The sequence below is a fragment of the Melopsittacus undulatus genome, chromosome 3 (assembly GCF_012275295.1).
Source record: "Melopsittacus undulatus isolate bMelUnd1 chromosome 3, bMelUnd1.mat.Z, whole genome shotgun sequence".
In the NCBI taxonomy this organism is placed as follows: Eukaryota; Metazoa; Chordata; class Aves; order Psittaciformes; family Psittaculidae; genus Melopsittacus; species Melopsittacus undulatus.
Window position 1 is genome coordinate 38,209,006 of NC_047529.1, and position 25,491 is coordinate 38,234,496.

General features: G+C 38.4%; 1 protein-coding gene across 5 annotated transcripts in view; it reads right to left on the reverse strand.

The window, feature by feature from the left end:
* The window catches only part of HMGCLL1 (3-hydroxy-3-methylglutaryl-CoA lyase like 1), a 132,329-nt gene that overhangs the window by 65,552 nt on the left and 41,286 nt on the right, over positions 1-25,491 (reverse strand). For 2 of the 5 annotated variants that reach the window (XM_031052674.2, XM_005153192.4), the window contains exon 1: positions 14,809-14,989. The exons of the other annotated variants lie outside the window; for them this stretch is intronic. In XM_031052674.2, coding sequence (XP_030908534.1) covers positions 14,809-14,925 — 117 coding nt within the window. In that variant the 5' untranslated portion in view covers positions 14,926-14,989. Of the gene's footprint in view, positions 1-14,808; positions 14,990-25,491 lie in introns of those variants that run through there. 5 annotated transcript variants of the gene reach the window in all.

Here is a 25,491-nt window from a genome sequence, read left to right on the forward strand (position 1 = left end):
TTGTAGTCAAACAAATTACATGGGTTACCACACAGATCTTGCAACAATATCATCCTGTAATTTTTATGACTTTCTCATTTTTTTCATAAACTAGATGTTCTTCTTGATCTCTCCATTATTTAAAAAGTACACAAATGCACCGATATTTCTTCCAAGATTGAAGAGCTACACTGAAATGCTGCATTGGGCATGTAGTTTTCCCAGAACCAGTATATAAAACCATGAATTGCTAGCCTATATTCTTTAACTTCAGTTCTGATTAAGTTGTTGCTTTGTAATTTTTCACATATTTCTTTGAACACCCAAAACTGTGCAAAGCACAGATGCAGTGAAATGAGGTCCCAACCAGTGGTTTTATCTCAGGTACACAGTAATGGCTTTGCTGGATAGAAAATGAATAAAAGCTGTATTTCTCACCTTACATAATGGTAAAGATAAAAGATCTATTAAGACTACCTGTTCAAAATACAAACATTCATAAAGGAACATGAATAACATTATTACGTAAAATTACTAGTATCATTTCATATACTAGAAATAAATATTATGGGGAAATATAGGCATATAAGTACATACATTCTAGATCTATTATTTTACACATTTTATTGGTTTTGATTCTTATTTTTCTTCAAATATTTTCATAACTCCCTCTAAAAAAGACAGTGAAAGTATACCGGAAAATATGTATAAAAATTATTATGATGTGAAGACAGTTACTGACTTCCAGAAGCCTTTTGCTTTAGTAAGCAAAGGTAAAAGATGAGAATGCTTGAATTGCATAATATTTCCTTTTTAAAATTGTTATCATCAAAATCATGACAGTCCATGCTACATTCTAACTATACTGTCAAGGATAATAACCTCTTCTATATCAGTAGAGACTCATGCAAACTTTTCTGGTGGCTAAGGCTTAAAATTTGTCAAATGTGAGCGCAAGTGGATCAGAAAATTCCACATGGAGGTGCAGGTAGAGAAACTGCTGTTCTGACCACCCTTCAAAAAGGGAATGTCTGGAACTGAGGACTGGATGTCTAAAAGAAGAAGCAGCTAGTTCCAAAAGCAGCTGTAAACCACATTCAGTTCTCTGCCACAATGTTGGATGCTCTGAAAAATAAGCAGTAGCTTTACATGACAAAATCAAGCCCAAAGACTGTTCAAAATCTTTGAAAACAAATGTCTTCTTCAATATTCATGTTTATATTTTACATAAAATCATTAATAACCTCAAAGAAGAATAAATCTGTTCAAACGTTAATCTCTTGGATGAGTTTGACCTTTCTGAATCAGTACTGATAACTTGCAATCTTCTAAAAAACACTTGTTGCTATTTTCAACACATGTAGAGCACATGGAATTGAACAAGTCTGAGTAAAAGTATGTCGTGGTTTAAGCACAGCTGGTAACTCAGAATCACACAGCCACTCCAGGCAGGATGGGAAAGCAAATTGAAGGAATGAATGTATGGATTAAGAACAGTCCAATAACTAAAGTATAATACAAAACTAATACTATAAAACTAATAATAATAATAATAATAATGATATGGGAAATAACAAGGGAAGAGAATATGAAACTAAAAAAGGAAAGAATTAAAAAAAATCAATAAACACAAGTGTTGCACAATACAATTGCTCATCGCCCACAGCAGCAATCTGTCCTTCAGGGTGATTCCCCCCGGTTTATGTACTGGGCATGATGTGCTGTGGTACGGAATATCCCTTTGGTTAGTTTGGGTCAGGTGTCCTCTCTCTGCTTCCTCCCGGCTTCTTGTGCCCCTCCTCAATGGCAGAGCATGAGACTGAAAAGTCCTTGTGTCCTCAACACAAGAAGGATATGGAGCTATTGAAGCAAGTCCAGAGGAGGGCCAGAAGGATGATAAGGGGGCTTAACCATCTCCCGTATGAACACATGCTAAGAAAGTTAGCACTGTTCAGCCTGGAGAAGGCTGCGTGGAGACCTCATAGCAGCCTTCCAGTATCTGAAGGGGTCATACAAGCATGCCGGAGAGGGACTCTTCATCAGTAGTAATAAGACAAGGAGTAACAGGTTTAAACTTCTACAGGGGAAGTTCAGGTTAGATATAAGGAAGTTCTTTACTGTGAGGGTGATGAGGCACTGGAACAGGTTGCCCAAAGAAGTGGTAAATGCTCCATCCATGGCAGTGTTCAAGGCCAGGTTGGACAAAGTCTTGGGCAACCTGATATAGTGTGAGGCACCCCCGTTCATGGCAGGGGAGTTAGAACTAGATGATCTTAAGGTCCTTTCCAACCCTAACCATTCTATGACTCTATGATTCTATGATCAGAGTAATCACTACTTAGCAACAATTAAAACATTGGTGCATTATCAACACTGTTCTCAGAGTAAAGCCGAAACACTGCACCCGCTACTAGGAAGGAGAAAACTAACTGTTATAGCTAAACCCAGGACAAAATGTCAAATCTAAGAGATCATGCAACCTAAACGCAGTCAAATGTGCTGCAGTTACAGACAGTTTTAGATAACTTGCAAACTAATGATGAAAGGAATGTATTACTAGAGTCAGGTGGTAGCAGAGGAATAGACAACCACAGTTAGTCTTGTGTTACAATGGAATCAATTAACTATAAATGGTACTAGAGCCTCTGTTGTTACTAAGAGGCCAACACAGCCAGTCACTTTAGCAAAAATTAAAAATGTATTTTCAGGACATGGTATATACATTACCTTTTTCTATTTCCCTAAATGTTAACAAGCAGCATTTCTCCATTAACCAAGTTGATTTGCAGCCAACTCACTTTCATCCATATCCCTATCTTGGTCAAAGCCTGGAAAAACAATTACAGTCTGCCATCTGGGCTGGAAGAAAAGGATACAGAGAACTGAGATCAACAGCATACTGATGACACTGGAGCCAAAACCTCCCACACTTTCCTTTACTATTATTTATGGTAATAGTATTCTGGTGTGCATGGTGTTTTACAGGCAAGACTGAAGACAGAATTCTAGAAGGCAGAAAGAGTGGTATTTTTCCACACACATTGAAAAAGCAGAGGCATGATCATCCTTACAAAACCAACATGTGAAAATAATTTGCCCTTTATAATGCTTTGGGATATCAAGGGGAGGGGGAAAATTAATATATTGACAAACCAGTCCATCCACTTTATCAGGTAAGTCTCTTTAATACCTCATTGTAAATAAGAGTTATGCATAGTTCTTCAAGAACTCAAGTAAAAAGTTGGAAGTAAATCAACTATTCTCAATTACTATTGTCATCTAAACAACCTTCTGCATCCAAAGGCAGTGCCTAAAAGATCAAGGAAATCTTTAATGCAAGTACTGATGGCTCACCGCTATGTTTCCCATAGCTCTCTTCCCAAAAGACACTGATAAAAATGACAGTAGTTCAATGGTTATTTATTTAGCCACTGTTGGCAGCTCATCCTTCAGGAGAATTTTAAATTTACAAAGTTCTTTAGAAAAAATAACATCTGTAAAGTGTTACCATAATAACTTCCCAACAGTAGGAAGGAAATTATGGTATCTTGAACACTGCACGATTCTCGAAGTTGCAAAAATGTTCCGTTTTCACAACTGAATCAGTCAAGTGTGAACATATTTAAATAAGTTTCTGCCCATTTAACTGGTCATAATTAAAGCTATTGAAAATTTTGCTTATATGAAATTTAGAAAAAAAGACAGATATAATGCCTTATTTTTAAAATAAACTTTTTTTTTAAATATTGGGGTTTACAAGTTTATTAAAAAGTACTCATAATTATATGCCACAGCTTCTGCTGAACCAGTTAACTTTCTAATTTATTACATTAAGTAGTTATGTATTAAGATTGTAATTTGTTCTAATTGTGCAAACCTGAAAAAAGTGGAACAAGCAAAAGAAAATTGATTGGTACTAGAGAAACTAAAAAAGGCAAAACAAAAAGGAGGTCCTATCACTTCAGACTGCTTGAGAAGACTGTTGTCGTGGCAAAAAGAATAATAAGTTTTACTAGGCTTTTTATTGCTTCCACTTCCAGACACTGCATATTTAGAAAGGTTTTTTCAGTCTCCATATTCTGGATAATAAGTTGTACAACAGATAAGAAAGAAATATGCATTGCTGTAAAACTGGTAATAACAGCAGTGGGCCAGTGTTAACTGAGCAGAAAGTAAAAAATATCTAATAATATTACCATTAGCTGTACTTTCATTTTACTGTGAAACATAATGTTGACCACAGGATTGCTCTAAACTGATAATAGATAATAATACTTAGGGAATAAAAGGCAAGCCAGCTATACAACTCACTAAGCTCAAAATGTCCTGAAATGTTCTTAATGGCAGGATTCAACTGGACTTTAAGACACCTGAACTTAGGTATCCACACATACAGGTCTATTGGTGTGCTAGGTATCCCTGTACAGTCTATTTATATATTCACATATAACGTCTTAAGGCATCCTAAACACAGCATGTAGGACACACGACCTGTGCTTTTTTTGGCAGCTGGAGGTAAAGTAGGGTATTATAGGGCATCCTAAATGGCATCAGCAAGGAAGCATGGCTGGCTGAAGCAAGCCACTCCTCATCACTGTCAGTGATGAAACAATTCAGCCAAGTTGTAAGGGTGCAAATCAGGTGGCAAATTACAGGCACTAGTGCATCTGAGATGAATCCCACTTGACTTCCAGCTATTGTGCAAGGGGATGGAGGTCTCCCATAAGTCTTGTTTGATTATCTGCCAGCCCTATAAACCATCTTAGGTACCTTATGACATCTCTTATGGCACCAGACAATTATACTTAAGCAATTGAATCAAGTTCTAAATATCAAAAAAAAGCAGGGAGACAAGAGAAAATTCTTACCAGTTGATTCCCCTCTGTAGAGCCAACAGCCAGCTGGCATAGTAGCTTAACTTTCCACCTTCTTCTTACCATTCAGGCAACATTAAGACATGGCAGGGCAAAGGAACCTGCCTATCCTCTTCCTTCTCTTTTCCCAGTAATTTCTCCATGTAAACTGTTTTGGTTTATATGAAGCCAACATATAACTCAAATTATGTTTCTAGGCTATTAAAAATTCAGCTGTGAAGTCTGTTAAATCTTTTGCCTAATAACAGTATTCCACATGATATATCTTCATCACTTAGCTTGTTTCCCCATTTCTCACATACTAACACCTATATTTAATCTCATCTTAACTAGCTGCATTAAAAGTAAACCCTAAAGCCACATACAGTTCCTTTCCAGATGCTGCTGTTGAATTATTTCCCTATGGGTTTCACCTAACATTCCACCAGTGTCCTCTGGCTCTTCAGTCCACACATCTTATGCACTCAAAGCCTTTAAACTTTTTTCTCCAAGAAACTCATAAACTAACACCTTTATTCGCATACAAAACAGCTAACATCTGTGGACAAAAAAAAAAACAAAACAACAAAACAAACAAAAACCAAGCAAAGAAGAAATGTATACCCAGCAGAGGTTTTTTTACCAATGCACTTTTTAGCAGTTTTTGCATGTAATAAATCTGGGTTGGTTTTGGGGGTTGTTTTGTTTTGTTTAGTTTTGTTCTGCAAAAGCTGTTGAGAATCACTGTCATAAATGTATTTAATCCAAATACGAAATGAAAATGCAATATAACACTTGGAGTAACTCATTCATTTACATCAAACCATAAATCTCAATTTAACAAGGGAATTATCTAAAAATAGTATCAGCTGGCATTCTGGCAGCAATTATAATTTCCTTCTTATAACCTGGCAGCATCATTTTCATCCTTTGCAACATTAGAATTTTGTACCAAACTACGACTGGAATCTTCAGCATCAATTATTATGCCTAACCCAGTAAAAGCCTCTGAAGCCATCTGAAGCAACCCTCATAACTTTCTCTAAAAGTATTTTCCTGAAATGTGAATCATGCATTTATCAGTTTTGTGATTCCTTTGGAGTGAGAGATTGATTAAAAGACTAGATAGAAGAATAACATCTGCATCTGGTTTGTACTCTCATATTTCATAAACTCTTTATTATTCATTAAAACCTATGTCACTATCAACATATTGCAAAATAGAAGAAACTTTTATCTCCACTGCACTACTTAAAGTGTGTACACAATTTTGACATTTCTGCCCCAAAAGGGCTATACAACTGTCCATTAATACAGCAGTGATAAAATATTTCCCTTTTGCTGAAAAAAAAAAATGCTGAATTAGCTTTACTGGTATTTAGCACAGTATGAAAGCCTGATTTTGATCATGGAGCTAAAGGCCTCATATTACATGCTCTTATCTCAGAAATTCCAGATCAGCCAACAGAGCAACATTTCTCAGAATTTCAATATCCTGATGAGTTTTTCAAGTGACAGAAGATGGATGGAATAGCTAACCAGAGAACTTTTTCCTATAAATTTGTGTCTGACAGCTTTTCATTTCCATTCTTAAAATTAATATTTTTACATTCCAGTATTTTCTGAGGTTAATTGATAAGCCTGAGTGCATAGTATTTCATTACACTGTACATCAGGGTCCACATATGCATTGTGATGTGCAACGGCGCACACTTTAAGGTGGTACACATTCCCCAGCAAGTTCACAATACCACACACCATCTTTAATACACATTTCTCTTTCACACTTCATTTATCTTTTAAAATATACATTTTGGGGAAAAGAAGAATGCTAAAGAAAATATTTAACTTTTGTTAAATGAATGAGAAGCTAAACAATGGAATTCAACACAGCCTGAAATACTAAATAACTACTTTTCCACAGCCCCCCACTGTTTCTTTAAACATAACTTCTTCCACATTTGACACATCAAAGGATCTCAATAACCTTCAATTCCTAAAATTTCATAGAATCATCACCTTGGTTAAACACCTCAAATATTTATGCTGTGAAAGAGCAGAGGTGACAAGAACTCATTTCAGCTTTATCTCTGGATTGTACTTACACTGCACCAGTTTCTCACTGTGTGATATTCACATAGAAACTAAAATTCAAACACATACTTACATAAACAAGCAAATCTTCCAACACAGATACTGCAAGAATTGGAGCTACCTTATTCCTCTGAAACACCAAAAAAGGTCCTGTCATTAAAATGGAGAGAAAATAAGTGCAACTTCATTCTAGGTACCCAGCATTCCACCTTCAAGCCAAGTCTAAGTGAAAAAATAAAAACTTGTAATTCAAGCCACTACAGACACAACTGTTACTATCTATTAGCCACCTTGTCAGACAGTTTAAATATACAAAATTTGATTAATAAGGAGCAGTAAGTATTTTGCTTTATGAAAATTTCTATGTTTGACCAACTGGTAAGTCTTACAGTAGTCTTAATAAGGCACTGTAAGATTTCCTTACCCAAACTAGAGCTAGAAGATGCACAAACCTCAAATTAAATCTTTATTAAAACCTGAGACAAACCCATTTATTTCAGTAGGAATTAAATTTGGATCTAGTTGATCTTGGGCAGTTCACTTATCTTCACTCTCAGCCAAGGCAATGAGAAAATGAATTACGAAGAATGATCTCAGATGTATGTATTTTAAAATGATGATTTGACACATGGGGTGTCTGAAATTAAATCTCTTTCCTTGAACTGGCAAGAGAGGAAATGAACATCACTGTGCCCATATGTTGGCTTTGAAGGAGGTGGAGGTGGGACAAGCCAAAACGGGATCTCACCAAAAAACAGATGTTGGGTCTGAGTAGAAATTTCCTGTGCATTTTTTTAATTCCCAAATTTACAGAGCAAGATCTGTTAAATCCTTTACAACATTTCCAGCTGTATTATAAACTTCTAAACCCACATTATAATCCCAGTATAGCATAAATCTGTATCAACTAAAAAGCTCCTGTTATCTTTCCACTATTTATGATCCAGTGACACAAAAGAACTAAAAACCAGTGACTCCATTTAGGTCTAACTTACACTTTATTATCAGCCTCTTAACTTCTAACATCCTGTTTGGCATCCTTAGCAAACCAAATATTTAGTGGTTTTGGACTTTCTCTTCAACCCTTTATCCACCAATGTTCCTGAGCTTTTATTTTGCAGCATAAAGGATACCTGGCTGAATAAATTGGCATGAGTCTAGTGAATGGATCTTCCAAAGGACAAACTCCTCTTGAGTTCAAAGAAAATTTTGGAAGGATCTCAGCACTGAACTATCTCTACTCTGATTAAATTTAGTGTGAGTGTGTTTTTGTATTTTATTTATGATCTTCAGTGTCAGCATGTATCAAATGTAATTTATCATCTCCAAAGTCATAAAGAAAAGATACAGCATGCTGATACAAACTTGGTTTATAATTGAGTTCTCACAAACTTAGTTTATAATTGAGTTCTCAATTATAGTTATAGTAATACTTTCTACTTTATTTTTATAACTTTGTAAGTTTTACATCAAGAAACGAAATGTTGCTTGAGAATCTGCAACAAAATAAAAAAGACCCATTTTTGTTATGCGTTTGTTGAGAAAAAGATCCATCAATTCAGCTTTGCACTGACAAAGCCTTACATGCAGAGGAATATGAAGGGCTGGAAATCAGGAAATTCAGTCACTTAGTGATCAGATAATTAGTCTTCAAAGAATAAAGGAAAACCAACATAAAATATAAATACTCTGGAAGTCCGTGACAAAAACACAGATGAGGTAAGTATGATGGGTAAAAGAGAGGGGGGAGGGAAAGGATACAAGATCTTTGCCCCATGCAGTTAATACACTTTCTCTATCCTGATCTCATTAAATATCTATAAATAATGTCATCTTTTCAAAAAGTCAAGAAACAAGAATTCTGCAATATAAAGTTCAGGACATGTACCTTCTTTTTTTATCTATAAAAAATACACATGATATGCAATTGAGATCTGCAAATGTATTAATTTATTGTGACAACTACAGTATGCAATATTGCTGACAGCAAATTTTATAATACTTCTTATACTAAACAAATTAAATTAAAAAAAGGAAAATAGCCTAAATATTTATTTAAGGACAGATTGCAAATATGTATTAATTCCCGGGATGTATAATTACATGGAGATAAAAAGGTGAAAATATAGTATGCCTCAAATCAGTTAGCTATACCCCTGAGCTGTAGCTAAATACTCAAATAAAATATACATGACTTCTCCTCCCAGTTAGCACAATACTATATGCTTCATTTTTTACGCTGTAATTTGAATCAAGAAACAACCATCAAATACCAAAGTGGTTAAGAGGAGAAGACTGTGGCTTTCATTGTTATTCTTTAGTTACTTTAAAAATACATTTGAGAGGCCTCAGGCATATGTTTAAAACATGACAGTATATTACAAAATCTAAATAAGTATACTAAAACTGCAAAACCAAGACACTTGTGTGCATCTCTTGATCCATGAGTGTCATGCAGTGAGGAGATGTGGGAATCTTAGGCTGTGTGTTTTAGGTCTGGATATTTAAGCACATAGCATAAAAATCATTGCAACCTAGGCACTGAAACAAAAGCTATCTGTATAAATTAGATGACCCAAGCTTTTATTCATTAGATTACATATTTAGCATGTAAAATTTCTGTTTCTCTCCAGTTATAAACCTGACAATAATGTACATTATGATTTCCAATGATAATATACCAAACAAGTGTTAATAATTCTGAGTATTGCATCCATATGACAGTCTCAATCTGTGACAGAAATCCTACAGGATAACAGAGCACACATTAGCATTATTTAGATAGATTTATGCCTCATAGAGTCACAGCCACATCTGGGAGAGCAAAAGACTAGAGTTTTATTTTTTTTATTTAATTTTCCTTTCCTTGTAGTAGACGTAGGCAGCCCTCACCAAACCATGTAACTCCTAATATGCCATACATCTTAGCACACCTAACTAGTGGTACATTAAAACCCAGGGTCTAAGAGAAAGATGCTTACCATTTAGCTATATTTAGCCATTACAACTCTTGCAGAGTAGAGCAGGATGCACTGATTTAAAGTGGCAGAAGATGAATATCCACACTGAAGTTGGCACAATGATCTTAACTATGTTTTCCAAAGTACTGTAAGCCATGCAATGTAATTAAAAACTGGAACTGTCTTCTGGTTTCCAACAACTGAATAAATAGTCCCTATTCTTTATTACATAAAATTTAAAAATCCAATAATTTTCACAACTATGGAAACCACATCATATAGTCCTTTTTCTAAACATAAATTATACAGGTTACTCACCCTCATAATTCTGCTTATTTTATCTTTATTAAAGAATGTCACCACTTGATACTTAGCTTTTAGACTTCTACTCTGTATTTAACAGACAAATTATAAGCATTTGTTTGTGTGGGGCAACATATTCCTTTATTTTAATCAGCTCTTTCCTCTTCTTCCCTCCCTGCCTGCCCAGGTCTTAACACTAGATATCAAACAAAACAAAGTTATTTTACATTTCATCTCCATTTTTCTGACCATTCCAGTGGTGCAAGACCTAACTTGTCCCAGCTGCAATTCAATCTTGAACATGGCTAACCAAAACTGAACAAGCCTCAAATACAGTGTTTTGCAATGGCAACATTTTCCTGTTTGACTGGAAATACTTGATTTGACATATCCAAGGACTTGATTTGATTCTTTTAACAGCTGTATTGGCAGCCTGTAGTCCTCCCATAATTTGTGAGTATTCCAAAGTTATTCCTTTCTTCAGTCATTTCTGATAATGACAGTTTCGAGTTTGGGTTATTAGTCTTAAAGTACCTTTTAATTTCATCCCAGTCTTTTACACCACTTCTCCAGCCATCCAGCTCCTCTCTGCTGTGTCCTTAGCCTATTCCTAATAGATTAAAATTGCATTTTAAACTACATGAAAACATAACATTAAGTCTGTAGGATGAGACCAATGTCAGTTTCTCTTAGGCCATTCCTCCTTCCAGCCAGAAGGTTCCTGCTAAGCCAGAGGACAACCAGCAGCAGCAATCAACAGCCAGCCTTCCTCCCTGTTGCTCAGCCTGAGGATTTTATAAAACAGAACACAAAGTACATTGCAAATTCCAGTCCAGTGCTATGAGTCACCATTAATAGCAATCTTGATTACTGCGGATATCTTCCTAGGACTGCAACATCTACTGCCACCACTTTCTTAGGTAGATCCTAGCACATTTTACAGTTCTGATATAAATCCATGTCTTTAACAAATTCTCACGTAGCTGTAGCTCCTATTTATTAAAATTAAGCAGGCCTTTAATTTTAATCAGATGTATTTATAAAAACAGTATATGCTGTGTTAATGATAAGAGAATGAAGCAGAACTTTTGTATAAAACAAAAGATGGTATTTCTGAAGCAAACAAAATAAGAAATTTAGAAAACTTAATAAAATGAAGACACTGCGACAGGCATGTGGTGTCCCATTAACTATTAACGTATTCAATAATTTTTTGTAATACAGACTAGTCCAAATAAGAGTGAAATATACATAGCAAATTCTACTAATAGACACAAGAAAATTCTTCTTACTTCCTATCTAGCCATTGCTTTTCACCTCTCCTTTTCCATACTTCGCTCCTCAAGCAACCCTATGTTTTAAAATCAAATAAAGCTGTAAAATACTACAGAATTGTTGGCTAAATTAAACAGGGAAATTAAGGGAAAGCAAAGATCATAGAATCATAGAACAGTTAGGGTTGGAAAGGACCTTAAGATCATCTAGTTCCAACCCCCTGCCATGGGCAGGGACACCTCACACTAAACCATATCACCCAAGACTCTGTCCAGCCTGGCCTTGAACACTGCCAGGGATGGAGCATTCACAACTTCCCTGGGCAACCCATTCTAGTACCTCACCACCACCACACTAAAGAAATTCTTCCTTATATCCAATCTAAACTTCCCCTGTCTAAGTTTTAACCCGTTACCCCTTGTCCTGTCACTGCAGTCCCTAATGAAGTGTCCCTCCCCAGCATCTTTATAGGCCCCATTTTGATACTGGAAGGCTGCTATGAGGTCTCCATGCAGCCTTCTCTTCTCCAGGCTGAACTGCCCAAACTTTCTCAGCCTCTCTTCATATGGAAGGTGCTCCAGTCCCCTGATCATCCTTGTGGCCCTCCTCTGGGCTTGTTCTAACAGTTCCATGTCTTTTTATGTCAAGCACACCAGAACTGCACACAATAGTCCAGGTGAGGTCTCACAAGAGCAGAGTAGAGGGGCAGGATCACGTCCTTCGACCTGCTGGTCACGCTCCTTTTGATGCAGCCCAGGATACAGTTGGCTTTCCGGGCTATAAGTGCACACGGCCGCCTCATGTTCATTTTCTCATCGACCAACATATCCCATTACTCACTCTAGGGCCTATTATTTTGCTCCCATTACAGCTCCAAATGGTTAATCCTGGGACCTTTACAAATTAGTCAGCACAGCATATAATCAAATTTTTATATATTTTGGATCTTCAAAACCAAATTGAACTATTTTGGTTTTACAAGCTACATTCTAATAACACTTTATTTTGTGTTAACGAAAAAAAAAAAAGAAAAACTAAACAAACAAACAAAAAATTAAAAACTTCCTGAATAGATTTCAGCAAGAAAATCAACACCTTATTTTCATCAGCCATGAAAGCTGGAAAACTCTTCTTGGAAAACTGGGAAATGTTGGAAACATTTCTGGGAAACATTTCGTGCACCTCAAGTCATTTCCCCTATTTTATTTGTTAGCATGTCCATATAAATGTGATTACAGTGGTGTCCCCATAATTGGTCAAATACACTGGTCAAAATAAACAAAAAAAAAACCCACTTTTTACAACTACCACTTGAGCTAATATGGTTTGTAGATCACATAAAGAAGAACAAGTATTTTCTTGAAGAGGATTGGCACAGAATGCACTCAATCGTAAGGAAAACCTTTATGAGTTGTTTAAGCATCCATGTGAGAAAAACTCAAATTCAAACATATTCATGTAAAATAAATTATTAAAGCCCTCCAATAAAAATCACAACAAGGTAATGCAGAAGCAAATGTTAAAACATTAACAGTGTCCAGCTCTGGACTTGATTAGTGTCAATGAGCTCAGCAGACTGTGCAATCACATCAGTGTGCACAGGGAAGATAAGAGGCAAATTCTCCTGTTTGCTGTTTACTGAGGAAGACCTCTTTCTGTATGCTTGGAAGAAGAAAAATGGTTGTGAAAACAAAAGAGCACTGCAGAAATGAAGCAAAAGTTACAGACATCCATTACAATAAAAAAATCTTTTTTTATTTTTATCTACTATTTTTTTAGAAGATATTATTGCTTGTCTTTGACTTCAAACCCTCTCTGTTGCAAAATGCCCTTGAAATTTACAGCAAATGATGCACCAAAATGTAGCAAGGGAAAATGAAGAGTTTCTAATACTTTGCTTCATGCCAATACATAAAAGTCTTTTCATTCTATTTTGATTCTCTTTAAAGTAAGAAAATATTCTTCCACTTTTACAGAAATAACTGAATGAATTATGCTTGGGTTCTTTTCCCCAAAATTCAGTGCTGGATAGGTACAATTCTCAGGGAACTGTGATAGCTGGAAGTTGTATGGTGCTTACCTATACAAAGCTCTGTGCTTACAACAGTATTGCTTTGGGTATTCCATCTATGTAGCTTTTGAAATATCAAGCTCAGATCATCTAAAGCAAAATTACAATGCTGTGAGCTTTCATGGCACTCAGAACATTATAGCTTTCATGACTTCCCTACCTCTGAGGTTATATTGCTCTCTAATAATTAAATTTCACTTCCAGATGGTACAGAAAAATGGAAGATGTACTTCTGGTATATCTGAAAGGTGGAAAAAACCAAAAGAGAACAAGGAGTGCATTTCTGAAGACGTGAATTTTAAACCAATCTTGTTGTAGGCTTGGCTCGTGTTTTTTAACGTCTGAAGCACCGACTGATTAGTGAAATTAGACTCAGAATGAATGACAGTTCAGACACAATATGCCTGAACAGTAAGTGTGCTGTTATAGCAAAAGTAACGCCATGCTCAGAATTATTTGCTTGTAGAATTATCTCCTTGTTTGAGTTAACCATATTGATCTCCTCCTCCAGATTTATGCAGCCTCTCCCTAAAAGCCACTGGTAGCTTTCCCTTTCCTTCATTTATTTTTTCCAAAGCCATGATTAGGACAGTCACGGCCTGTGGTCTTCATCTGGCGGCCTGCCCACACGCCTCCTCATCAAACTTCCACTCCCTACTATCTCCAGTCACTCTTCACACCTGTTCATAGCTGACAGACAGGAGGCTGTGCTTCACTCATGACCTTCACTCATTCATGACAATCCCTGGCCAAAAGGAGGGTGCCGGTGCTCCAGAGGAGAAAATGGCTCTGTCTCCACACTTGCTGTAGCAACTCCCCACCCGACAGTAGATGGGTTCATCACACTTGTTAAGGAAGTGCAAACACCGAATAACCTGGCCGATCCTGTGGCCTCACTAAAACATGTGTCACCCCACAGATCTATGACTTTTCACACAGTAGATTCCAACAGGTGGAGGGGACCACAGCGCCACCAAAGATGCCCACCTGTGTCTGCACTACCAGTTCCGATGCTTTTAAATCAGCCGCATTCTGAAACTGACCAGGAAAGGCCCAGAAATTGGCGTGTGGGGATTTGAAGCCCCACTCCTCCATGACGCCTTTACACCCTGCGGTGAGGGCCAGCTCGGGCAGGGGGCAGCAAGGACGAGTGTACGTGCGTGAAGGGGGTGGCGGCGGCCAACCGCGCCCTGCGGGCCCCGGCTTCCCCCTGGCGGCGGCCGCGCCTCGCAGGGCTGGCACCATCCCATCCCTTCACCCCGCCCGGCGATACCTGCCCGGGGTGCGGAGCCGCAGGCGGCTGCGAAGCTTGCTCCCCGATCCACAGCTGCTCCTTGAGGAGGTGCTGGTAGCTGAGGCAGTGCTTCAGGGCTGACGGCACGGTGCCCATGGCGCGGCAGCGGGCCACCGGTCAGTTAGCCGCAAGGTCGCTCTCCGGAGCGCCGCGGCCCCCACCGCCGCCACTGGCAGCAGCCTGGCCCCGAGCAGCGCCTGTGATTGGCGGAGCGCGTAAACCCTCCGCGCCGGTACCGCAGCCGCGCCCCCCCCCCCCCCCCCCCCCCACACACACACACAGCACGGGCGCTGCGACAACGGCAGCCTCAGCCCTACGAGCGGGGGGCTGCGGCGGACCCCAGCGGTGGGGTCAGCCTGCCCGGAGGAGGCGGTGGGCCTGTAGCCTAACCTCCGCCTCCTGACGGCCCGGCAGAGAAGCCCCGGCAGTGACTGACCGCCGGTAGTGCGGGTTTGGGCAGTGCCACGGCAGCCTGCCATTGCGGGGAGGGTGGAGGAGAAACCTCCGAGGAGGCCTGGCGGGGCCCGGGGAAAAGGGGCCCAGCCTGGGCTTTCAATGCTTCTGGCAGAAGGCGTGAGTGGGAAGGGAGGCGCAAAAGAAGGGACAGGACTGCTTCGAGGCCAAACGCGCCTGCCCTGTTTGGGGTTCTGGGACTGAGAATGATGGGGAATAAAGCCTGCCCTGCTCACTCGGCCTTTCAAGTGGCAGCAGGTCTTTGTTAAGAGGCTTTATGAACATGTTTGCATTTATGTCTTTTATTTGGGTAGCAGAAACTTAGAACGTAGCAAACAGAGTACTTTTCAGGTTTCTGACAGCGCTCTCAGAAGCAGCAGATTGTATTTTGTCATCTCTTTCAGCATTCAGGGTGTCAGCCAACTTTCCGGACCAGTCTCAAGTGAAATACCGTATGCACTGGAAATAGTTTACGGATCATTCCTTTTCTGGGGTATCAGGAAGTTTTTGTTAAATTCACTAACCTTTCCCTCTGTCATTTGCTGCAAAAGATCATCAGGTTTACAGCCGAATCTCTGCAGTGATTCTCAGGTAGACATGATGCTCTCAAAGCTGTTTTGCATTTCAAGCTCACTGTTCTGTGCATCCAAACCCCTCCCTGTTTTTGAGTGTCATTGTAAAACAAAACTGGGTGCTGATGGATTGGCTGGGAAATTCTGGTTTTTCAGGAATAATTACAGCTCTTCTGAAATAAAATATTTAAAATACAACTTTAAAATTCATTTTGAAATAACACTGGTGGGCATTTCTGCAATTTCAAATCTGGCCACAGAAAGGTGCCAGGAGGTTTCTCTATTGACTGCAATCTGAGGCAGTTAGTATCTTTTCTGCCTTCTTCCAGTAAAATATTTGTGGATTCAAATTTCTTGTATTTTCACGGTTCAAAATCCCGCTGTACTTACTTCGGTCTTGTTACTTGTAGAGCTACGGATAAAATGCACAAAAGGCTGCCTAAAAAATCAAACCTTATTCTTTTTGTCTCCCAGTGAAAGTTTATCTGTGATGCAATACATGTGAAGAGAAAAGCACTTTATTGAGGTAAATAATTTCATTTTGCACTTTTCTGTACATTTCATAGCAAGCTGAAAATAGAGTGAAAAATACAATCACAAGGAAGTTAAGAGTATGTCTACGTCTAAAGTATACCTCTCCTACCTACCCAACCTGTTCTCAAGTTACTCCAGTACTGAAATCAAACTTCATAATGCCTTTAATCATCTTTCTTACAAATGCCTCTTAAGTTAGCTTCATTATAAACCTCTATAACTAGTTTACCTGACAAAATGCTATCTTCTCCACATTAAATTCCTTCTAATAGTGTTGCTTCTTAGTCATTGTTGTTGCAAACATAACTATGAAACGCACTGCCAGAACTGAATGACATTTTTGCGGGGCTTAAACCGTCAGTGTGCTCTTCCAGCCTAAGTCTACTGTGAGCATTTTTTGGACACAAACCTGCTTTAAGACTCAGAGTGACATCGCATATGCTGAAAAGGAGTGTCTTTTTCTGAAATCAGTGTTGTTGGGCAGAGAAGGAACACATAACAATGATACATTATAAAGCAATCCCAAATAAACTGGGTTCTTATGCAACAGTTTCTTTTTTTTTTTTTTCCCTGTTGTATCTTTCATTCTTCCTGAAATCAGAAATTGTTTCTCATCCTTGCCAATTCAGCACTGAATGTTTCAACTAGTGTTTCTAGTTCCATGTAGGCAGTTGTTTCAAGAGATGTATAAACAAAACGCATTCATCTTGGGTGAAGATGTTTCTTTGGAGAAGTACATGATAATTTATCTGTTGAAAAAAGCACTATGTTTTAAAAGCTTCAGAGCTAAGCCAAACTGTTATTCCCAAACAAGAGTCACGTAGGACAGCACAGCGTGGAAGTAGCTCCAAGAAGACTTCAGTGCATCTTAGACAGGCATAATCATGCCAATACTGTTTTTGCTCACAGGGGCTACAAAGCTTATTCCACCCCCCTGTGTGAGTTAACATGCAAGTAGATATGGTACAATAGGCTGTTTAACCTTGTCTACTTTCAGTAGTAGTACCAATATATATACTGGCAGAAGCATTTGCAAAATCATGTGAAGAATAACAAGAGACTTCTGACAGACCTTTCTGTAGCAGCACATGGGCCTCTTGTGGTCTGGACCTTTATATGTCCTGTGCTGTTCCTTATTTTGATTGTTCATGTTTTTTTGTTCAACAATGGCATTTTGGAACTTCAGTTTACCAGAACACATGGACGGACTCAGATGTGTTTAGTGCTACGTTAGGATAGTGAATAGAAATTGCATGACTGGCTTTTGGCTTTCCATCTGTCTAAAAAGTACTTCTTATTCTGATTCTTATATGGATTTATCATTGTCATTGGCTTACACTGTATTCTGGTCAAGGGTTTTAAAATATCTACTTAAAGGAATGCTTTTCACTAAATTAAATAATCTCTTGCAGAACTTATGCCACCGAGCCAACCAGATGGAGAGAACAGGCAAATTTGTTTAATACACAGAGAAACTTCAAATATTAACCATGAGTGATGTTTCTTTAATCCTTATTGTTCCCATGCAATTACACAGGTAGTTGGCAGTCAGATCATTAGGAGTGGAAACATCAAGCTGTTGGATTTCCTGCAGTGTGACACAAAACCTTGGCCAAGAAAGGCATGGTAAAAATAGGTTGGTCATTTACAAGCATCTAAAAGAAAATAAGAAAGTTGTTTAAAGAGTGATTTGATGACAGCAAGAAGGACAGAATCAGAAGCAAGAGAGCTATTCATACTGCTGATAATCATAAGTGCCAAACTGGCAAGCAGCCAGGGTGCCTACTAGGCAGGGATCAAAGACACATATGGTAAGTCTCAAACAACAAATAAGCCGTAGAATTCTGGCAAGCATTGCAGGAATAATATGCTCCAGCCCTGACAAAGAAGATGAGGGCTAAAGAAAAAAACAATGGGGCTACCAATAGTGGATCATACCTCTGGGAAAGCAAAGCTTTCATCATTTTGGTTTTACTGGAGAAAAATGCAGATAACTTCTCACATATGTTAGGTCTGATTGATCTAAATTGATGGGAAGTGTAACACAATGTTAGAAAAGATTCTTTACAGTTGTGGCAGTAAATCAGTGTTCCATTAGCAGTGGCATCATTCAGAGACAGCATTCTTCAGAGAGTTAGTAATAGATTTACTTTGCCAAAGTAATTCTATACCCCAGGTGATAGACACCTGGCATTTGGAACAGATACAATCAAGAATAAAGTCCAGGCTACCTACGTCTTACCAGATGTTAGATCCTGTTCTTTTCTGTTCTTTCACTAATTCAATGAGATGGCAGGTTTTTTTGCCAACCAGATCACGAAGTAAAACACAAAAAATCAACGCCTTTTAATTTTATTTTCATACTACTGGGCAACATCAAATAGGAAAAGAAGGAAACTGAGCTTAGAACTAGTTTTCATAATCGCAACAGTTATACACCTATACACAGAGTCATAAAAAGAAGGGATGTATCATAAGCTGTTTATACAAAGGGTACTGCCTTTTGCACTGGTAAGAATGGTACTCTGTAGCCCTTTGGGTGATCTCCAAAGTCCCAGCACTACATAGCTACTTATAATTGTTATGAAGCATATCAAAACCAGCAGAGAATTGTAGCAGAAAGTACTTATTTTCCATCTGAGATATTTCCATAACTGACAAATGCTGATGAGCCAAATATGTCCCTTGTCTGGCTCTATTGTTTAGAGTGTAATTTCTTCATCTCAGTGACCTGACCTACCACTCAGCATTACCAGTGGTAAAGGAGAAACTACGAGCCAATTCCTAAATAAATTTTCAAGGTGCTATTATAATATTTAAGAAAATATTTCCTTTTCAGAGGAAGTGTTTTGCCTGCTGTTACACAGACTTTCTCTGGTTTTAGTCAGAGATGTTTCCATCTCTGTTTTCCACATAAATGCAGTTAGTATCTCCCTCTTCTCTCCACCCAGTCTTTTCTGCCAATATATACTGATGTGATTTCTTACATGGATGATAAGGTGCAATATGCAGTAACCTCTATTTCCTTCCTCCTTCTCATGTTATTAAGAGCCAACAAAGTAGTATTGATTATCAGTGGGGCCAGTTTTCTTGCTCTTGCAAACAGGTGACCCCTTTACATCATGTAATACAAAAAGAAACTATAAATCATCCTTAGGAAATATTTTCTGAATAAGGAGATTCTGGGACAAATATTGTGCTATATCTGACTCTTCTCAAGTAAAGAACTTTTATCAAACATTAGCCAAACCACCACAAAATAACCAACTGACATGTGTACCTGCACTGCATTCTGGGGATAGTGCTTTCCAAACAGGAAAAAAGAGTTAAAGAAGACCTGCACCCTTTCTGTATTCGCTTATGGAGCATTTCTTCTAATTTATTTTAAACATGTATTTTGTTATCAAATGAAACATATTCTAATGCATATATTTGTCCCCCTGATGACTACAGAGAGCCTAGGGTAACTACTCAGGTGTAGGTTGTTACATAAGCTACATTTACTCAAATGAGTTCCGCAATAGCTAATATTATTAAGTCCATTACATTGTCAGCACATTCAACTCTATACCTGATTTCTACCTTTGCAGACAAGGAAAGTCTCATGCCAGCATACTTAGCAAACTTATTGCTGGTTTCAGTAAAAGCCACAAAGGAAGCTAAAAGTCGACTGAAAGGGAGGATACAAATAAAGTACAATCTACCAATATGAATGTATAATCTCACTGTATACTGCAGAAAATTTTTCTGTTAAAGCTTATGCAGTAATAGCTTTGAGGCAGGTAGATAAAGAGATAACTAGCAAGTGTGTCCCTCTGGCAGAGTAGGGTGCAGTTTCAGCATTAAGGGGAAGGGAAGAAGATGGAGTGGAACTGGAATGTTTCTGTGAAGCCAAAATAGTCCAAGGAACTGTGTTTTTATGCAATGAAATTGCAAGTAAAATAGAGATCAATAAGTTGCTGACTTGCTTGTTATTGATTTTCTTACAGACCCTAGGATCTAATGTATTAATATATAATATGCAATTTATCTCAAGCATTTTCAGCAAGTAAAAATGAATTGTTATCTAATGAAGCACAAGTATATGTAAATAGTAGGAATCCAAAAGTTGGATTTCTCTGGGGTGTTTTTGTTTTGTTCTTATAATAACCACCTTAATGTACAAAAACTATCTTGTGGGCATACCAGGAATAACTTTGTTATTTTTTAGGCATTTGCCATTTAACTGTCCCTCAAAAATTGATTGGGATACTCAGCTGTAATGTCCCTGTCATTTACTTGTTCCAGAGCAACAGTAACAGCTTAAATTCTAGTATAATGACTTATCTCTGCCAATAGAATTTTTTTTTGTTTCTTTTGTCACCAACATTATTCAACCTAGGACCAGAAATAAATGGACAAGTCTTCTGGTGCAGTATAAACTTGCCTAATTTTGTAACCAAACTGTAAAGAAAGGCAGAAGTATTACTGAACAGACAAAGGAAAGTTTTGGTCGCGTGTAAAGGGTGTACTTGCCAAGGTAGTCTGCTCATGTTTATTATGGAAATTCGATGTTTTTCAATTTACTTTATATTATTTTGCCTAAATAACGCATAATTAAAATGCATATCCACGATAACTGAATGCAGTTGTTAAACCATCAACACAACAAAAACTTTTGGACAATATACTACTAAATAATGAAAAATAAATTGAAATAGTATGTAATGTGGAATAAAAACAAATATTATACACAACACAATACAAAGCCATCTGAGATCATCAAGTAAGTGTGTGGATCATTTAGTTCTCCATTTCTGTTTGTATTTAACTTCAGAGTCAAACTGCAGTTTTCAGCTGTGTCCTGTGATTTAAAATCCTCTTTGGTAGCATGGACAAGACAGGACAAAGGATTGTGGTTTGGCTTCAATAGCAAAGACTGAACCAATGGATACTGTATCTCTAGAGGAAAGGCTGACACAGGAAATACTGGAATGGTATTGACATTCAGAGATTCCCTTTTCAGCATAATGGTAGCAGCATCACGATAAAGTAAAACACTTGGAAAAACTAGGGCTTTTACATCTTCTTTCTCTATCTCCGTCGCTAATACAAAATGTAATTACATAAAAATTAATGTGCACTTCTTCGTGTTACAGTTGAAGTATAAGCACTTTAATGAGTTTAACCTTTAAATTAAAATACTGATGCCATATTGCAAGGCAGAACATATGTTATTGTTGTTACATTTAGGGACCCACAGTGTCACCATATTCTGTGAAAGAGAACTGTATTCTTTTTCATAACAAGAATGTCATTTGCAGTATCAACCATTCCATTCTGCCTTTAATGACTTCTTTCCCAAATTTAAAGCACAATTTACCTCCAAAGCAAATGTTTATATACTGAGACAAGAAGCGATTTGTTTCACATAGTAGATCTAGGGGTTTTAAGGCTGTCCTGGGTTCAGTTGTATGTGTCAGCTTGTAGAATTCTGTGACAAGTATTAGCAGTTTTCTTAAGAAAATTCACAATTTTCTCATCTTTCTCAATGCAAAGAATGGCTTTAAAATGTGACAGTGTGGTCCTATTTAGCAGTGCACTGGGGTTTTTTCATAGCAGTTCGTATGGCGCTCTGTTTTGGATTTGTGATGAAAACAGGGTTGATAACACACCCAGGTTTTAGCTATTGCTGAGCAGCATCAAAGCCTTCTCTGTTTCTCATCGTGTCCTCACAGTGAGCAGGCTAGGAGTGCACATGCAGATTGGAGAGGATGCACCAGGACAGCTGACCTCAGCTGACCAAAAGGATATCTCATACCATATGATGTTGTGCTCAGCATATAAAGCTCGGGAAAAGGAGGAAGAAGGTGACATTCAGGGTTACGGTGCTCATCTTCCTAAATAACTTCCTAAGTAGCATGTGATGGAGCGCTGCTTTCCTGGAGATGGCTGAACACCTGCCTGACAGTGGAAGTAGCAAGTGAATTCCTTATTTTGTTTTGTTTATGCACACCGCTTGGCTTTACCTATGAAAGTCTTTATCTCCACCCATGAGTTTTCTTACTTTTACACTTCCAATTCTCTCTCCCATTTCACTGGGGACAGGTGAGTGAGTGGCTGTGAGGGGCTGAGCTGGCTACTGGGCATAACCCACAGCAGATACCCAGTCTATCTGTGCCTGTGCCTGGCATGATCATGGAGCAGATTCTCCTGGAAACCGTGCCAGGGCACATGAAAAGCAAAAAGGTGGTTGATGACAGCCAGCATGCTTTTACTCCAGGTAAATCATGCCTGACCAATTTGGTGGCCTTCTATGATGGGGCTACAGAATTAATGGATAGGAGAAAAGCAGTTGACATCATCTACCTAGATTTGTGCAAAGCGCTTCACACTGTCCCATACAACATCCTTGTCTTTAAACTGGAGAGACATCAATTTGATAGGTGGACCACCTGGTGGATAAAGAATTGGCTGGATGGCTGCACGCAAAGAGTTGTGGTCAGCAGCTCAGTGTCCAATTTGAGACAAGTAATGAGTGGTGTCCCTCAGGAAGTTCAGGTTAGATATAAGAAAGTTCTTTACCATGAGGTTGGTGAGGCACTGGAATGGGTTGCCCAAAGGAGTTGTGAATGCTCCATCCCCAGTGGTGTTCGAGGCCAGGTTGGACAGAGCCTTGGGCAGCATGGTTTAGTGTGAGGTGTCCCTGACAATGGCAGGGGGGCTGGAACTAGATGATCTTAAGATCCTTTCCAACCCTAACTATTCTGTGATTCTAAGATTCTGTGATCTGCATGAGACTGCAAAATAGTCATGGACAGTATTAGTCAACCCTCCTACAATAGGCATTTAAATTAGTACTGCAGCATTTATGAGACATCAGAGAGATTTTAGGCTGCCTAAGCTGCATTTTTCTGGAGTCAGTGGAGAGAGCTAGGTGTCCTCATCACCCTCAGGCTGTTATTTGGAGCATGTTAGCTACAGACTTGCTTCTCTGCTTTGATGAAGGAAGCTAAGGTAGCTCTTCTAGGCAATGCTGTATGTCCACATATTGAAGTGGTAGCCACTGGAGTTTAGCCAGCAGTATATCAAGCATCAAGCAGAAAGGAATAGCCATGAAATTCCTGGCTCAGAGTTTGAGAAGCCTTTAGAGTACTGAACCCACACTTCCCATTTCCTAGAAGAGAATCCTAAATGCCAAACCAAATGTTGACACTGGATCACTGTACAGGCAGGAATTTGAGTAATAAGGAATTGAAAACAATGCACAGAATGTTTCATTAAGTTCTATAGTAATCATTAGGGTTACAGTTCTGGCTTTTCTTTGTCCTTTAAGTATTGCCGCTCCTAGTAGAGGAGATGCTTAGAGGTCTGTAGTTTCCCGTGAGGAAACAGGTAAACAGACTTTTGGACTTAAAACTATTCTTCATTATATTTGTAAAATATTCTTTTCCTTTTCCAAACACACAGAATTTCCATTAAAATTTTGAGGTGTTTCATACCATGTCAAGGAACATAATTTGACTGAATACTTCAATTATTAAAGATCAGATCTGTAATTCAAAGCTTAAGGGTAAAGCTAACAAAGATGTGGGGTAGCATAGTGTTAATGGACATAGTTTGAGTTCTAATACTCCTTTTCTAGTGGGCCTTTTGTGGAAGGAGAGTATGTCACCATGGGGCAGCACAAGACCCAGTGCAGATAGGAAGGCAGCACTGAAGCCACAGGGGCAGTACCACTGCTGCAGTGCATGACAGCCAGGAAGGGAAGCTTTAACTTTCTTTCGCAATCAGTCCCAGAGAGACTTTGGCTCTTCAGCCTCATTAACATCCATTTCCTGCTCCTTGCTGTAGTGTTGTCACCACACATGTTTGTGAGAAAATGAACTTGTGTTCCCATTGTAAACACAGTGGTGTTTATCCACAGTACATCTGTGCCTGAAGTAGTGACCACTATATTTAAGTTGCCAAAGCTTTTCCATTGCAAAAGTATGTCTAACTGTTTCTAAAAGAACAGACATCTCCATGTCTTGTAGTAAGAATTTGGAGTTTAGCAGCAGGATAGCCTGGAGTCAGGAACATAAACTCTGTTGTCCCGGTGGATATCAATACTCTCAAAGAGCAAAACTTAGTAGGACACTAAAAAGTTCTGGAATGAAAATAAAACTTCATCCCTTAAGGCTTCAGACAACCTCTAAATATTCAGGTTTAGGATGAGGCATCCTTCGTAGAAAAATAATCCAACATCTGCCTACTGTAAGGGTTTTTTACACCTTTGTGTAAAACATCTGGTGCTGGCTACCATCACAGACAGGATGTTGTGTTTTAAAGATTACGTATCTGATTCATATGTTTTTTCATAGTATAGATAGAAAGTTCACAGAATGCTAATTCACAGAATGCTTGTTCTAAAGGAATTCAGTTGTACCTGTGGACTATTTTGTTTCTACTAAAACAATGATTCCCAGCAAGAGATCATTCAGTTAATGAGTATAAGATGCTAATTATGAACATAGGAAAATATAACGATACTTGCATGTTTGCTTTGAGCTTGACTGAATCCAGATGTAAAATAAAACATGGTTCTTAATTTCAATTTATCAAAATGACAAAAGAGAACAGAAAAATATGTGAAAGAAAAGTTAATCAGAAAATAATCAGCTTTTTAAAGCCTCTTATTGACAAAAATTATGCAAAATAGTCAGCTCTGTTTCTTTTAGACAGAAACAGCTAGAAGAACACAGCAGGCAGAGTATAGAATCTCTTGCTGTTCTCTATTTATCTGTGTTGTGACTAGATTTTATAAATTAGCATATTAACTATGAAGAAGCAGATGCACTGCTGAAAATCAAGAAATAGTCTTTGTTTGTCATGATAAGATATCTGAGCTAATCATTGTTGTGGCATTTGAACACTGACATAGAATCATAGAATCACAGAATAGTCAGGGTTGGAAAGGACCTTAAGATCATCTAGTTCCAATCCTCCTGCCATGGGCAGGGACACCTCACACTAAACCATGTCACCCAAGGCTCTGTCCAACCTGGCCTTGAACACCACCAGGGATGGAGTATTCACAGCTTCCTTGGGCAACCCATTCCAGTGCCTCACCACCCTCACAGTA